General features: G+C 35.1%; 2 protein-coding genes across 2 annotated transcripts in view; one reads left to right on the top strand and one right to left on the bottom strand.

Annotated features, from left to right (window-relative positions):
* LOC147074236 (uncharacterized) overlaps nt 1-13,406 on the top strand; it is a 626,724-nt gene that overhangs the window by 314,331 nt on the left and 298,987 nt on the right. The gene's annotated exons all lie outside the window — the stretch shown is intronic.
* Nucleotides 1,106-13,100, bottom strand: Edc3 (Enhancer of mRNA-decapping protein 3). Its single transcript, XM_085944048.1, has 6 exons — nt 12,622-13,100; nt 8,237-8,613; nt 7,244-7,428; nt 6,694-6,838; nt 5,661-5,865; nt 1,106-3,123 (listed from the first exon to the last, which is right to left on the bottom strand). Exons 1-6 carry the CDS (start codon nt 12,774-12,776, stop codon nt 2,649-2,651), a joined length of 1,542 nt encoding a protein of 513 aa, XP_085800174.1. The 5' UTR covers nt 12,777-13,100; the 3' UTR covers nt 1,106-2,648.

Below are 13,406 nucleotides of genomic sequence, written 5' to 3'. Positions count from 1 at the left end.
ATTAAGTATGTAATTATTTATTATTACAATATAGGACCCATATATTTATTATAACATAGAAATTTAGAAACATGAAGGCTTATGCTAATATTTGTACGTGACATCAAGTGATAGAGAGTGGACTAAATGAAACATTTTTCAATTCAATCGTCGTCATCATCAGCATTGCCGTAAAATTTTCCCGTCTTCGACACGTTCTTCCGAGTCGTCAATATGCACAAATTTATTTTTGTGCGCAGATAAAAATTTCCACTAACATCTTGACAGCATACTAAAATAACGCACGGCATCATAATTCGTTGCATCAATACGACGTATAAAAATTACAAGTATCATACAGTATAATATGCTTAGACCAGAGCTGTTAGAACCCTCCATTTTTAACAGGTTCGGTTTTGAGTTCGGTTCTAGTAGAAAAATCGAATATAGTTAACTAAAAAGTAGGCGTATATACTAATTTTTCAAGACATCATTACTAAGTGAAATATATGGACAGCACAATTTGTTGGTATTCAACTAGACTAGTAAAAAAAACTTTAATAAACATTACATCGAAATCGATTAAAGGTATATTATTAACAAACCTTTTATGAATAAAGCATGAGTGACTAATAAATAATAATAATAATAATAATAATAAAAAATAAAAGCATTGAAATATAGGATTCCCAGTTCCAAAATAACTAAGGGTTTCGGTTCCGGTTCTATTTCCAGCTCTGGTTTGGACCAATCAACCCTTGAAACATCACTACAATGTGAACTTGCAATCTCGAAGTTAGACCCCGGTGGGTCAAATCCATTGACAATGTAATGGTTTGCATTGGATTACATTAGATTTATTTGCCTAAAACAAATCTCTGGTGGACAAGAGTGAAATAAACCGTGCCCAGAAACTTGTACGTATGCAGTTCGCAGTATCACAACTTCACCGTGAAATGTTGTATCGCAAATACATGACCGTATTTTAAAGACCGTCCACCTCTTTGGGTCATATGGTGCTGACATAAAATTCATGTCAAAATAAAACACGGTTCTTGTCGGTTTACACTTTACAGGAAGCCAGCAGCAAATAAATTTTGAAAATAGCTGATATTCTGGATTATTTGTCATAATATATATATATATATAGGTCAGGTTAGGTTAGTTTAGGTTTTCATTCTTGAAGTTATGAATTTTGCAAAAATCAGCTGTGAAAATTGAATTAATCATACGGTCATCTCTTTTCGATAAGTAAGCTCACGGCGAACTGTGCCACGGTGAAATGTTTTATGTACAATTTACGAAATAAACGCCAAAGTATATTGAAAACTAATTAACTCCTATAGGACAATTATCAGTCCATGGAAGTGTGGTCTACGCAGCAGTAAAGGTACAGCATGGCATGTCCACAACTGGTGTACTCGACAAATATTTTCCCAGACACACGAGTCCTAGGAACAATATAAGAATTATCCACTTGTCCTCTTGTAGAACTAGATCGAATGGACAATTGTTGGTACGTTTATCAAGTCTGCCAGTCGTGCAATACTGCTGACTGGGACAGCGGTTGAAATATTAGTGCTAGAACGCAGTGGTTGGGCGGGCGGCGGCGTGCGCAACTCAAACGTATAACCGTGTGTGAAAATGTTCGTAGACAGTGTCTTTTGTTTGGGCATATCACACACGGTTATACGTTTGAGTTGCACACGCCGCGCCCGCCTGACCACTGTGGCCAAGCACTTAGACATACACAATTTAAATTTACACATTTCAAGTACAAGTACAAGTAATTCGCTTGTCAGGGGACCTTTGTTACTGGCGAGCGCTGATTTAGGGACTTGCTACCAGTGGTATAATTCTTAATAAAATCAAAGATGTTGAAGAAAACCTTCTGCCAGATGGAGCCTTCTATTGTATTGGTATCAATGGCTGAAGCGAGTGTCATAAGTGTTAGTTTTTCTTTGTCTTTCTAAGTCTTCAGAGTTTGCATGAAATTTAAAATACCAAGGAGTCTTTTTTTCAGCGTAACTTTCATATATTTTGGTTCCATCTCTATAAAAGAAGATTTCTACAACATCTTTGCATACAATTTTATTCCATATTATATAACAATTAATATACAAACTGAAGACATCACAAAATTTATATTCATAATTTTTTCTTTGCTATGTAGAAGTACATAAGAAACATGGTACTTCGTAATACTGAAGCAACGAATTATTGTCAAAATTAATTTTGATTACGGAAAGACCTAACTCAAATGGTTGGGTTAGGTTTTGAACCCTGAAGTAAAATGAAGATGACAAGCAAAACCTATGGCAAGAAACAACCTGTCACTTCACTATAGTTGTCAAATCGTCACCGTCTTGGATTTTTGACTTTAATCATTCAGATGTGTCCATCTATATAATAATTCATTAATTAACTGCGGCAAAATGTTATGAATATTGTTTAAATGCCCATCACGATATAGACTCAATTCGTGTTGGGATGTTTACATGCCCAGCGCAGTGTATGAGTTAATAATGTCAAATTTACTATCGCTTAGATTTAAGGATAAAAATTCCACTTTCTAAAAAATCAATCGCGGAGATCTCGTCGTCATTCCATCATTCGCTGGCACGTTTAATACAGTTTTTCCTTTTCGATTTGTAAATCTGAGCAACACATCAAGAATCGTTGGGGTGCAGAGCGATCACAAACTTAGAGCCGAACGGAGAACTGTATTCAATCCCGATATCTTTAAATATCTTGTTAGGTATGGCCAGATTGCACAGATACAACTTTCCGTTATCTAATGAATGTGACAGTGGTAAGATGGGAACCAAGGAGTACTTGGTAATTATTCCAGGTGTCCCTGTAGCGGGGGGATCCAACGCCAGGACAGGCGCCCGGCTCTGATTGGTCCATTCGGCGAGATGCGGATATTTGCCAGGCTGATCGCTGTCTTCACCGAGCGCTATGATTATCAGGTCGACGGACGGAAGGTCGAGAATATTGGTGGTCAGTTTGTTGCCGGTCATTTGGTACATGTTGAGGTGGGGCCTCAGTGCTCCGGTGAGATCAGCTCCAGCGATTAAGACAACTGTTGAGACGCCTTGCGAGGCAAGATGGCGGGCGCACGTCACTCCCACTACGCCTTGTCTGTAATAAACGCATTATATTATCATACAATCATCGTGACAACAATATTACATTATTTTTTATTTTTTTTTTTATCTTATTTATTAAGGAAAACAAACAGTTACATATTGATTACAGAAATTTATAATATAATAATAAAAAGTTAATGCAACCAGCAAAGTTTCCATATATACATTATAATATAGTTAAGCCTAACAAGATAGAGAGTAAAATAACATAAATATAAAGAAATTACATGAGAAGATTACTTAAGAAAAAATGAGAAAAATGAGGAAGAATAACGAATAATTAAATAATATACAGAAGATAAAAAAGAAAAATAAAAATGTAACATAAAAAATAAAAGAATTAATATATATGTATAAGTAAATACATTATATATCTATTTATACAAAATTTTTGAGATAGCATGTTTAAATGAAACAGGTGAATTATTAAAAGGGTCAACGGTGGAGAAATACATATTATAATTTAAACAAGAGCGCCGAATAAAGGAGTTTTGTGCATAATTAGAACCGCTACGACTGATATGGTACAAAGTCTGGTTTCGTGTAAATCTTGATGGACAATGGAAACCCACCCTTTCGAGTAGGTTTGGCGAGTCAACAAAACCATTGATAATTTTAAAAAGAAAATATTGATCAGATATAGAACGTCGACTGTCACAGACTGTCTTCAACTGTGTTAATAAACATCGTTACTTCATGTTATACTATTATAACTCTGACTTGCTCAAAAAAACTTTCAGCTGCCCATAGTCCAATACGTAAAGCACCAACTTCTAATTCAGAGCCTCCTGGTTTAATTTTCAGTGTGGTTACTGTCAAGTTCAATCTGTGATTGTTTTCAAAGCCTAAATGTTTCTGTGATTGCTTAAGGGCGGACGTGCTCAGCGTGGGTCAAAATGGAGCTTTTTTCTATTTTCAAACCATGATCCTGGACATACCTTAAATGTTGTAGATAATCTATTTGTATAATTTTGAAGCCTTATTATCCTTTATATCAGTGGCGAAGGGTGGAGGTAGGCTGTTAAGATTCGCTATAAATAGTTCACACTAAACTTTTTTAGTCATATGTATTTGTTTTTATTGAACTAAGACTACAATTTACAGACGGTATTAGTTAGTTTTTAAAAATCAATTAAACCCTGCCTAAACGAAACCATAATAGTTTTGGTCTAATTTGGGCAATACGACAAAATTTTGCACACTTTTTCTTTCATAGTTATTTGTTTTCATTAGATTAAAAATACATATTACACATATTGCTGGTTATTTTTTTTAAATTCATTAAGCCCTGCCTAACCAAACTATAATAAATAAAAAATATTATTCTATATACAACATATTCAAAGTTATGTATGATTTAATTGTATAATGTTAGATATTTTATAGATAGACATGTATTTTTTGACTATTATCTATTATGGCTTGGTTTCTCAGGGTTTAATTAAATTTTAAAAACTAACCAACACTATCTGTAAAATGTAGTCTTATTTCAATGAAAACAAATATGTATGTCTGAAAAAGTTTAATGTGCACTGTTTATGACGGATCTTAACAGCCTACCTCCACCCTTCGCCACTGCTTTATATTTATTTTAAACATTTGATGACTGCATAAAGTATTTTTATTACATAAAATGGTATTCTTTTAAACCTCTCGCTCTAATGTTTTAGAATATAGTCATATTTCGGTACATAACTGTGCAGTGGTGTTAAGATTTTTTACTTTTATTAATTTTTAAACGCATTTATAAAACCATTAGTATAATTTATGACAAGATAATTATAGTAAAATATTTACGATAAAAAATTATATTGATAATCTCTGTGATCCCAAATTTGACAAGAATTAGGCATTTTATTATTCAAAAAATGGGCAAGATTAACACATTTGAAGATAATTCTAAAGATACTCATTATAAGCTATGTCTTTGACCATTCAAGTGTGATAAACATCCTACGAATAATGATTGCTTTATAATAATTATTGACCTAAGAATAAGGTAGTGATTTTTTGAAATACGCCATTTCTTTTGGCATTCCCCAGTGGTTAAGCTACAACATACGGTCGTAGCCATAAATTGACAAACTATAATTGAAGTAGGGAGTAAAATGATGTTGGTAACACTGTAGCACTGTAACACTGGTAGGTAAATATTGATTTCACAAACCTTGGAATTTTTACATGTAATTTCAACCATATGTGTGGAAACTTTTTCAATATTGTCGGCGAAAACACCAATTAGGTAGATATTTAGACACTTAACTGGTGTCATAAACGTAATCCGATCCCGGCGGCATCCTGACCGGTCGGATTTTATTGCTTAGGGCTGAAATGTTTTTAAACGATTGACACGATAGTTTTAGAAATAGAAAATTTTTGACGATATTTTAGCTTGGTATATCCGATAAGTAGCTCGTTATAAAAGAGAATAATGTATGGAGAAAATCATTAACTAAAATGTCAACGAATGTTTCCTCGTTACATCCGTGATCGTAATAACCAAGTACAGAAAAAAAAATATGTTTCAACCTGTGCGGCCCGATCAGGAAGGCCACAGTAGGAACTTGGTGAGTATTTCTGGGATGAAGCCTTCGCGTGCCTCCCAGCAATTGGAGAGCCACTTCGGCGCCACCCCTACCGAGCAGCTCAGCTCCCCCGAGCCCCGCCTTGCCGCACGCTGTCAGTAATCTAAGCCGGAACTCTGTTGTCAGGGATGGGACCACTAAACCGTCATCTATTCAAACAAAAATTGACATTGTTTAAATTTTAATCTTGGCTAATTCTTTCACAACCACGTAACTTTGTGTTTTTTTTAATATAAAATTGATATCTGTTATAACATTGGTTATCATGAGGCACCTACGTTTTGCAGATGACATTCAAAAAATCCAGGTGACCTGGCAGGAAAATGAGAACTTGAAGAAGCGAGCCTCAAAGTGAGTTTGAAGATAAATGTCTTCAAAACAAAGGTCATTATACGTCATATAATTATTAGAGAAACTGTATATGGATGTGAGGAATACCTGATGAAATTGTCCAGAAATCAAAGCTCGGATGATATTATGTTTTGATGCCCGATGATTAAGAGTGACCTCTTACTAAAACGATTTTAACCAATGCAAATGTATGGGTGAGAAACATGGAACACAACTCTATATCGAGGATGCATGTTGGGTATAGCGCACAAAAATTTAAAAAGAAATAGATGAGTCAAGACATTAAAATTGAAGACAGCAAGGAAAGGTCTTCATCGAGCAGTGGATTAACTGGTTAAGATAGTGATAGGTTACCATGATGATTTGGCGTCAAGTATGGCCAACACCCCAGTGTATCGGCCAGGTGGATTCACGCAGCTGCATCAAATTCACATTTTGTTTTTCATTGGATCGAAAGCATAAACTCATTGGGATGAGCAAATGGACAACAGATAAATGTTAAAATAAATGCTTACATATCCTCCACTTTATGGAGGCGCACATACTTGGCTGAGGAATGAAAATGACAGCATTAAACAGTCCTGTAAAGTTTGATACCTGAAAGGCAATAAGATTAAACTGTTTACCTGTGACATATTCTAAAGCTCCGCGCCCATCATCGGGGACTGTGATGGCTCTGTACATAGCGGGTTGTGATCCCAACACGTTCTCGTCGTGTTTGAAATTCTGCGGCGCCAAATTATTACGTCTCAGATGATCTGTCTGCCTTACCTATGAAACAACACAATTGATTATAGATTTATTATTTCATTTGAAGCATTTTTAGTGAGCCGAGTTTTGACCAAACATATCACTTAACTCAAAAATCAGTAAAAAGGGTCATAAATATGCTATATCGTATTGAGACAGTTAATTATCCCGGAATCCCGATCCAGATTTCCCTCTGATTAGCGAGGGGCAAAGCATCGAGAGTGTCAACAGCTTCAAATAATTGAGGGTACACATCATGCGAATTTTTGGAAATACTACTCTACTCCGTCTGTGGTACTGTTCTGGTAACTACTGAACCATACAATGATTTTACAAAGAATACTTGACACAGCTCACCGAAAGAGATGTAACTTGAAATTGATACGAAAATTATTTATATAACTTTGGCATAATCAATGTACTTACAACGTCTGGTTTCTGCGCCTGTTTCAACTCTTCCCATAACGCCTGTTTATTGAACAAAGCTAAATTTTTTTCAAAGTCAAAGTCTTGCGTGAAGGTCGGGTCGTCGGAAGGTGTCCCGAAGCACACTTCATTACGACGCCTCTGGTTGTCTTTTTTATTCGGAGTCCCGCCTGTGTTGGTTGAACCTAAAAATATCACAAATTTTAGAAACAAATATGACTCGGCCCAATAACTATTCAGGTAAACTTTTTGATAGGACCGTATTATGCATTTACAGATGAAGGGCCTAATGCATAGAATGTCAACGTTGTGTAAAACTACCTAATTACAATCCTTATGCATAGATTATGTTTTAATGTCATCAAATATTTTTAAATTGCCATAATATTATATTACAATTGTAAAAGTATGAAAAGTGCACAATAAAAATTGAAACTAATTGGATCAATAAAAAAATTGAGATGCTTCCTTCTCCTGAGAGTACATATGGTTTGCTATTATGTATGCCATTCTAGAATGTTGAGGTTATATTATACATGACATTTTGTTTTTTGAGAAATGGCAGCCATTCACCCAACCCATTGGGTCCTTGCTTTGAATGAAATATAGATTGAAAAACAATAAGTACATGAATTTAGCAATATGCGAGACTCAAACCCGAAAACCATGGCTTCAGAGGTAAATACTCTGTCGCTACTCTATTATGGGTTATAATATCAGACACAATTTGAGAGTTGAGGACACGATGTTGCATTACAAACGAAACCCTCGGAGATTAATAAAAGAAATGAATGGATTCAATAAATTAGCGATGTTGAGGATGTGGTCAGGTGGGGAACGATGGACAAAAACTAGGATTTCACACATCATGATGCCCCCCGGCACACCTCCTAAAAGATGGAAGGATAGTTGAAATTCAACTTGGTAAGAATTTAAATAAAGACAAATATAAGTAATGGTATATAAAGAAATAAACCAAAATGGCATACAAACCTCCGCCATTCTGTTTGTTCTGTTTTCCTTGTATATCGATTGGTTTACTCTTAGAACTATTGACTCCCTGCGTGGCGGCTTGAAAACCATTCATATTGTAGCCATTGTTATTGGACTTCTGACTGTGCTGGCCATTATTGTATTGGTTACCGTTATAATTAGAGTATTTGCCAGGGTAAGCCATGTGATTGGTACTACTGCCGCTCGGCAGGCTCTGACTCGTGCCGGGGTTTCCATCCATGGACGGGGGGCACTCTGTCACGGACACTTTATGTAACTTCTTTGTCACCTTATCCACTGTGCTATGTGGCTTCTTCTCATTTGGAGCACTGATGGTTTTTGCATCAATTATCTGGATGTCTTTAATGTCTGACGCTCTGAATAAGATTAAAAAAACAAACAGAAACACAAATTAGATATAGTTTTATATAACTAATTTATTTTACAAACAATATTATTGCTTTGAGCGGATATGGGTCTAATGAAATGCGGCAAATGACATTTCTGACTACCATATTCAATCCCGCTTGGATCTAGATGATTTGATGCCGCAATCTGGATTCCATGACAACTGGACGATTGCGTACTTGGCACCGGAAACGATTAATGAAATGCGTGAAGAAATAGAGTAAACAACATAACTAACTTACTGTCGTATGCATGAGATTCCCAAAAACCTTATAGGCTATATACTGCACGGTTGTATGCATGAGTAAAAACGTAATTAGCTGTTAAGTGACGTCACGAATGTGACATATCATGTGTCATGGTGTTCGTATTATAAAATTTCATTCCCCGATAAATAATTCAAAATTTTGAAATTGTAAATGTGTCTGAAAGTGTGCGAACGGTACCATATAAATTTGATAATTATACATGAATAATTATTATGAAATTTAAATAATTTATCAGCTATTTTATCACATGTATTTTATAATTATTCTACTGTACGAAAGGTTGTATTGCCAGTAAACTTTTCCATTTGGTGGCAACACTGAATACATTTGGTGGCAATACTGAATATTATTATGACTAACTTCACTTCAATTATTGAGATCTCAAAAGAGAATAAGAATAAATGACAGAAAATGCAAATGATTTAAGACAATAATATGTAATGATCTCTGTATAATATTATCATTTATACCAATCACCGTATGATACTATTGATGTTTCCAGTGTATTTGAGAGTTGTGCCTTGTTTATTACAGTTATCTTACAATAAGTAACTAGGTAGGTAGGTGGTACCGTAATATTTTGAAGAACGCAGAATGCTTACAATTGTATATTTTAATGCCAGATACAGCAGTAGATACATATTTTTGCGGTGGTTTAGCGGAGATATTTTATCGTAATCTTACGTAAGTCCATCTTATGTCTCCATGAGAAATATTGCAAGCGAAATAGGCGAAATAAGCGAGGCATTTTATCAGTTACCTACTATCTAGATTATAGACTAGGGATCAAAATTATACATATTTTGTAAACAGCACGACTAGGAACTGTTTTTAAAGTTCGCAAATGTTTTACAGAATCTACAAAACGAATAAGGGCCTCAACCAAATGTTTTTTGCAATGAATGCAAAATTAAAATGACATTTGAAAGTGACAGCTAGCTGAGGCAGCCATTTTTAATGGCGCGTGACGTCAGATCGCTTACGTCACAAAGAGTGTTATTAGCTATTCGATGGAAAATCGGTTAAATAGCTTATAAAGAATTTGGGAATCTCATACATACGGCCCATAGAGTAGCTAAAAAGTCAGAGTTTTCGATGTTTTACATTATTACACATTAAAAACACATTTAAATTTTCTAATTTTCTTTTATGAAATATTATTAATCTTTAGACAATGCAATAACTTTAAGATTGTGCAATAATTAATTTAGTTTTTAATTGAAAATATGTTAATGATATGCGGCCAAATTCCAATCTTCAACTAATATTCAACAGGTTGCGCAATATAATTAGTAAAGTGGACTGTGTTGAATACAATATGAAATATATATTGCACAAACCTTCAATATGAATGCAAACAATCTGCACGGTTGCGCAATCTTTAACATTGCACAATATTGAGCAATATTGATCGCATCAGATGTAAGAAAAAAATTACTGAACAATTGAAACCGTCTGCCTATGTTAGAATGAAAAATGCCAAGACCATATTCCATCAGTCTAACAGTAAGAGAGAGTAGGATATAACCGCTCTGATGCATAAGTACACGACAACCACAAAATAAAAGACAAATTTGATGAAGCCAATATTGTCCAGGTGTAGGATATCACTGCACTGATGCATAAGTACACGAAAACCACAAAATAAATGACGAATTCGAGGAAGCCAATATTGTCCAGGTAACAATTGGCAGAGGTGGAATGAAGTGAAATGATCCAGACCGATCAGCCAACCGTGCTCTCGAGGCGAAACACTCTGGTCAGAGAAGTATTGGGAAACCCAAATATCGGTGGCTACAAACACTAATGTTACTTACACAGTAACGGGTCTTTTACTTAGTAGGTAGGTAATAAAATTTTTACCTATTGTCGAACAAGAAATTCTTGTGCACTTGTTAAAACTGTGAACTAACAATCCCCTCCAGTGCAGCTAATCAAACTTCCGTTTTTAAATGAGGAACGCCTCCAAATTTATCACATCATTTTACGCTCCAGTTGTGTACAGATCTATCAATTTATGTAATTTGAAGGTTTTTATAATAAAAATATTTCTAAAACGATCAGGAGTGATGTTAGAATTGTTATTAGTAAACTTTTGGTTTATTGCGAAGGAGAAAAGGAGTCTCGCCCAAAAATAGAGCCGATACATTATTCAAACACGCTTGCCGTGCGCGCATTGCCGCCATGACAGGTACGTCATTGAGAAGTCTTCTATATGCGACTACAGAGACCTCCTGTTATCTAATTACTTATATTCATTGTCAGCGTGCATTTACTTTTAGTGTGTGCGCATAGAGTCTGATGATACCGAAAGGCAAAACCTGGGTCGCAAAAAATAACTCCAATGGAATAGTACAAAACTTAAATCATTGACTAAACATTTTTCACACCATTACTTAGTACTTGTTGCTTATTCTCCGAACAAATACAAAATAAATGACAATTTTAATGCAAATAATGCAGATGTGTTAATACAATATAATTTTTTAATATTCAGCACAATGGAAGTGCCTACGTAGGTGTGTGTTGCCAGTCAAACGTATTTCGCAATATCTGAGTATGCGTGATAGAGGTCGCTAAGCAGATGAAATGGGTATGGACTGGACATGTCGCTCGGCGACTGCACAACCGCTGGACAAATTCCATCATCCAGTAGTACCCAAGGGGCACTAAACGCCTACAGGGACGCCCTAGAACCCGCTAGACAAAATCATAAAGTTCGGTGGATGTACGTGGCAGAAAAGAAGGTTATAGTGCCACAGTTGACTGCATAACCATTTATCATTTTTTTTTGGTGGACAATCCCATGTAGATAATTATATTAAATACCTTCTTCTGCCGGCGCAGATGCTTTTCAATCCAATAATTAATTGTTAATTTAAAATTTGATATTTTCATACATCATTATCACACACTAAGGTTGGATTAGGTTGGGGTAGATTAGGTTAGGTTAGGTTTGGTCCAAAAAGAAAGGGTAAAGTCAGTTTACGGGAAACCAGGCGGGAACTGCGCTAATTTTCATGGCCGTTTTTGAAAAAATCAATAATAAAAACCTAATCTAAGCTAACTTAACAAATAATCCAGTATATTGGCTATTTTCAACATTTATTTGCCGCTCCCATCCCGAAAACTGACAAGAACCAAAGAAAATTATAAAAAAATTATGCGGTCATCTATGGCACTATTACCGAGAGGAACTAGGGATCTGGAAGAGTGGAAGGAGCTGAGGGTAGGCCTAAATTCAATCGGATCAACCCTGGCTGATGATGATGAATATAGATAGCATTTCATTTTCTAGAATTTACCAGAAAATGCCATGTGAATGTAACATTTTGAGATAATTGTATGTAAAAGTAGTTTCAAAAGTAATTAAGTACTTAGGTAGTAATCAAGAAGTCATTAAACTTTGATTATTTACAATTAAGCTGGTGTTAATTGATTATAAGTTAACATAAAACAGCACAAACTTTGATACAATGTACCTAACATAAGTGAAGGTGACTTTTAATAAAAATGAATTCAAATTTTTAAAATGTCACACAGATGTTTTGATGTGTTTGAAAAAATATAAAGTTCGTATGTTGGTAAACATATTGCCGTGTTGTTGAAAATGTTGTAAATAATATCGGCTAAAAATGTAGAGCATTTTCAAAGATAGGGTGTTCAATAGGCTTATTTTAAAGTATAATAAATAAATGAGTTACTTACTTGAGCGTTACTTGAGGTTTGGGATATGGAAAGCCATTTCTGAAAGCTTTTACCAATGTAATTGTCGCTCCGTCTGCTTCGACAATCGTACCTTGGTAGCATCCCAACGGCTCGCCGCAATTCACGGAAACACCGCAACCGATCCAGGAAGACATTTGCTTTCAATAATTCAAGTCTTTTCACTTAAAATACAACGCTGAACTAATTTCGTTCGCCCGAAGGTGGCTTGTTTTTACCGGCCGACGAGTCAAAAATGTCACCATAAGCAAAAATATAGGTATTGGTGTCAGTCGACAGGTACACAACAAACAAGCGACCGAGTAAATGTTCACTAATAATTGAGATCGGAAAACATATGATTTAGACTTTATAATGGCTGAGAACAAATAATGCCGTTTTGTAAGGTTATATTAGGGCATTAATATTTTGAAAATCCAATAAATTGCGTCTGAATTTGTACTGTGACAGCTGATCGCTGTGTTCGGATTTGCAGTTTGCACAATGTTGCTAATATACCAACGACCATAGACTAATATACTATACAACTTTACTAACGTCTTGATATTGTCTATGATATTACGATTTTTTTGAATAATGGATTGATCGCACACCCAAAATCGAGGGTATACTGACAGAAAGCATTAACTCATTAAAACAAGTTCTGAGATAATCGCAAAAAGGACTTTTTTTTTCAAAGCGTTCTCCCACGTAGATTTTTTTATGATTTTTTTTTTACATTATAAAAACTAACCTTTATGGCAAACACAATATACCTACAACGTTAT

This window comes from Rhyacophila brunnea, unplaced genomic scaffold (genome assembly GCF_057557595.1).
Source record: "Rhyacophila brunnea isolate RB1 unplaced genomic scaffold, BYU_Rbru_1.0 scaffold_16, whole genome shotgun sequence".
Lineage (NCBI taxonomy): Eukaryota > Metazoa > Arthropoda > Insecta > Trichoptera > Rhyacophilidae > Rhyacophila > Rhyacophila brunnea.
Note: the sequence above shows the minus strand (reverse complement) of the source record. Positions and strands in the feature narration are given on the sequence as shown.

Coding starts and splice junctions, on each gene's coding strand:
- Edc3 (XM_085944048.1), bottom strand. CDS start 12,776: ATGTCTTCCTGGATCGGTTGCGGTGTTTCCGTGAATTGCGGCGAGCCG. Junction 8,614..12,621: donor AAACCTCAAGTAACGCTCAA/GTAAGTAACTCA, acceptor AATCTTATTCAG/AGCGTCAGACATTAAAGACA. Junction 3,124..5,660: donor TTCCTGATCGGGCCGCACAG/GTTGAAACATAT, acceptor CGTTTATTACAG/ACAAGGCGTAGTGGGAGTGA.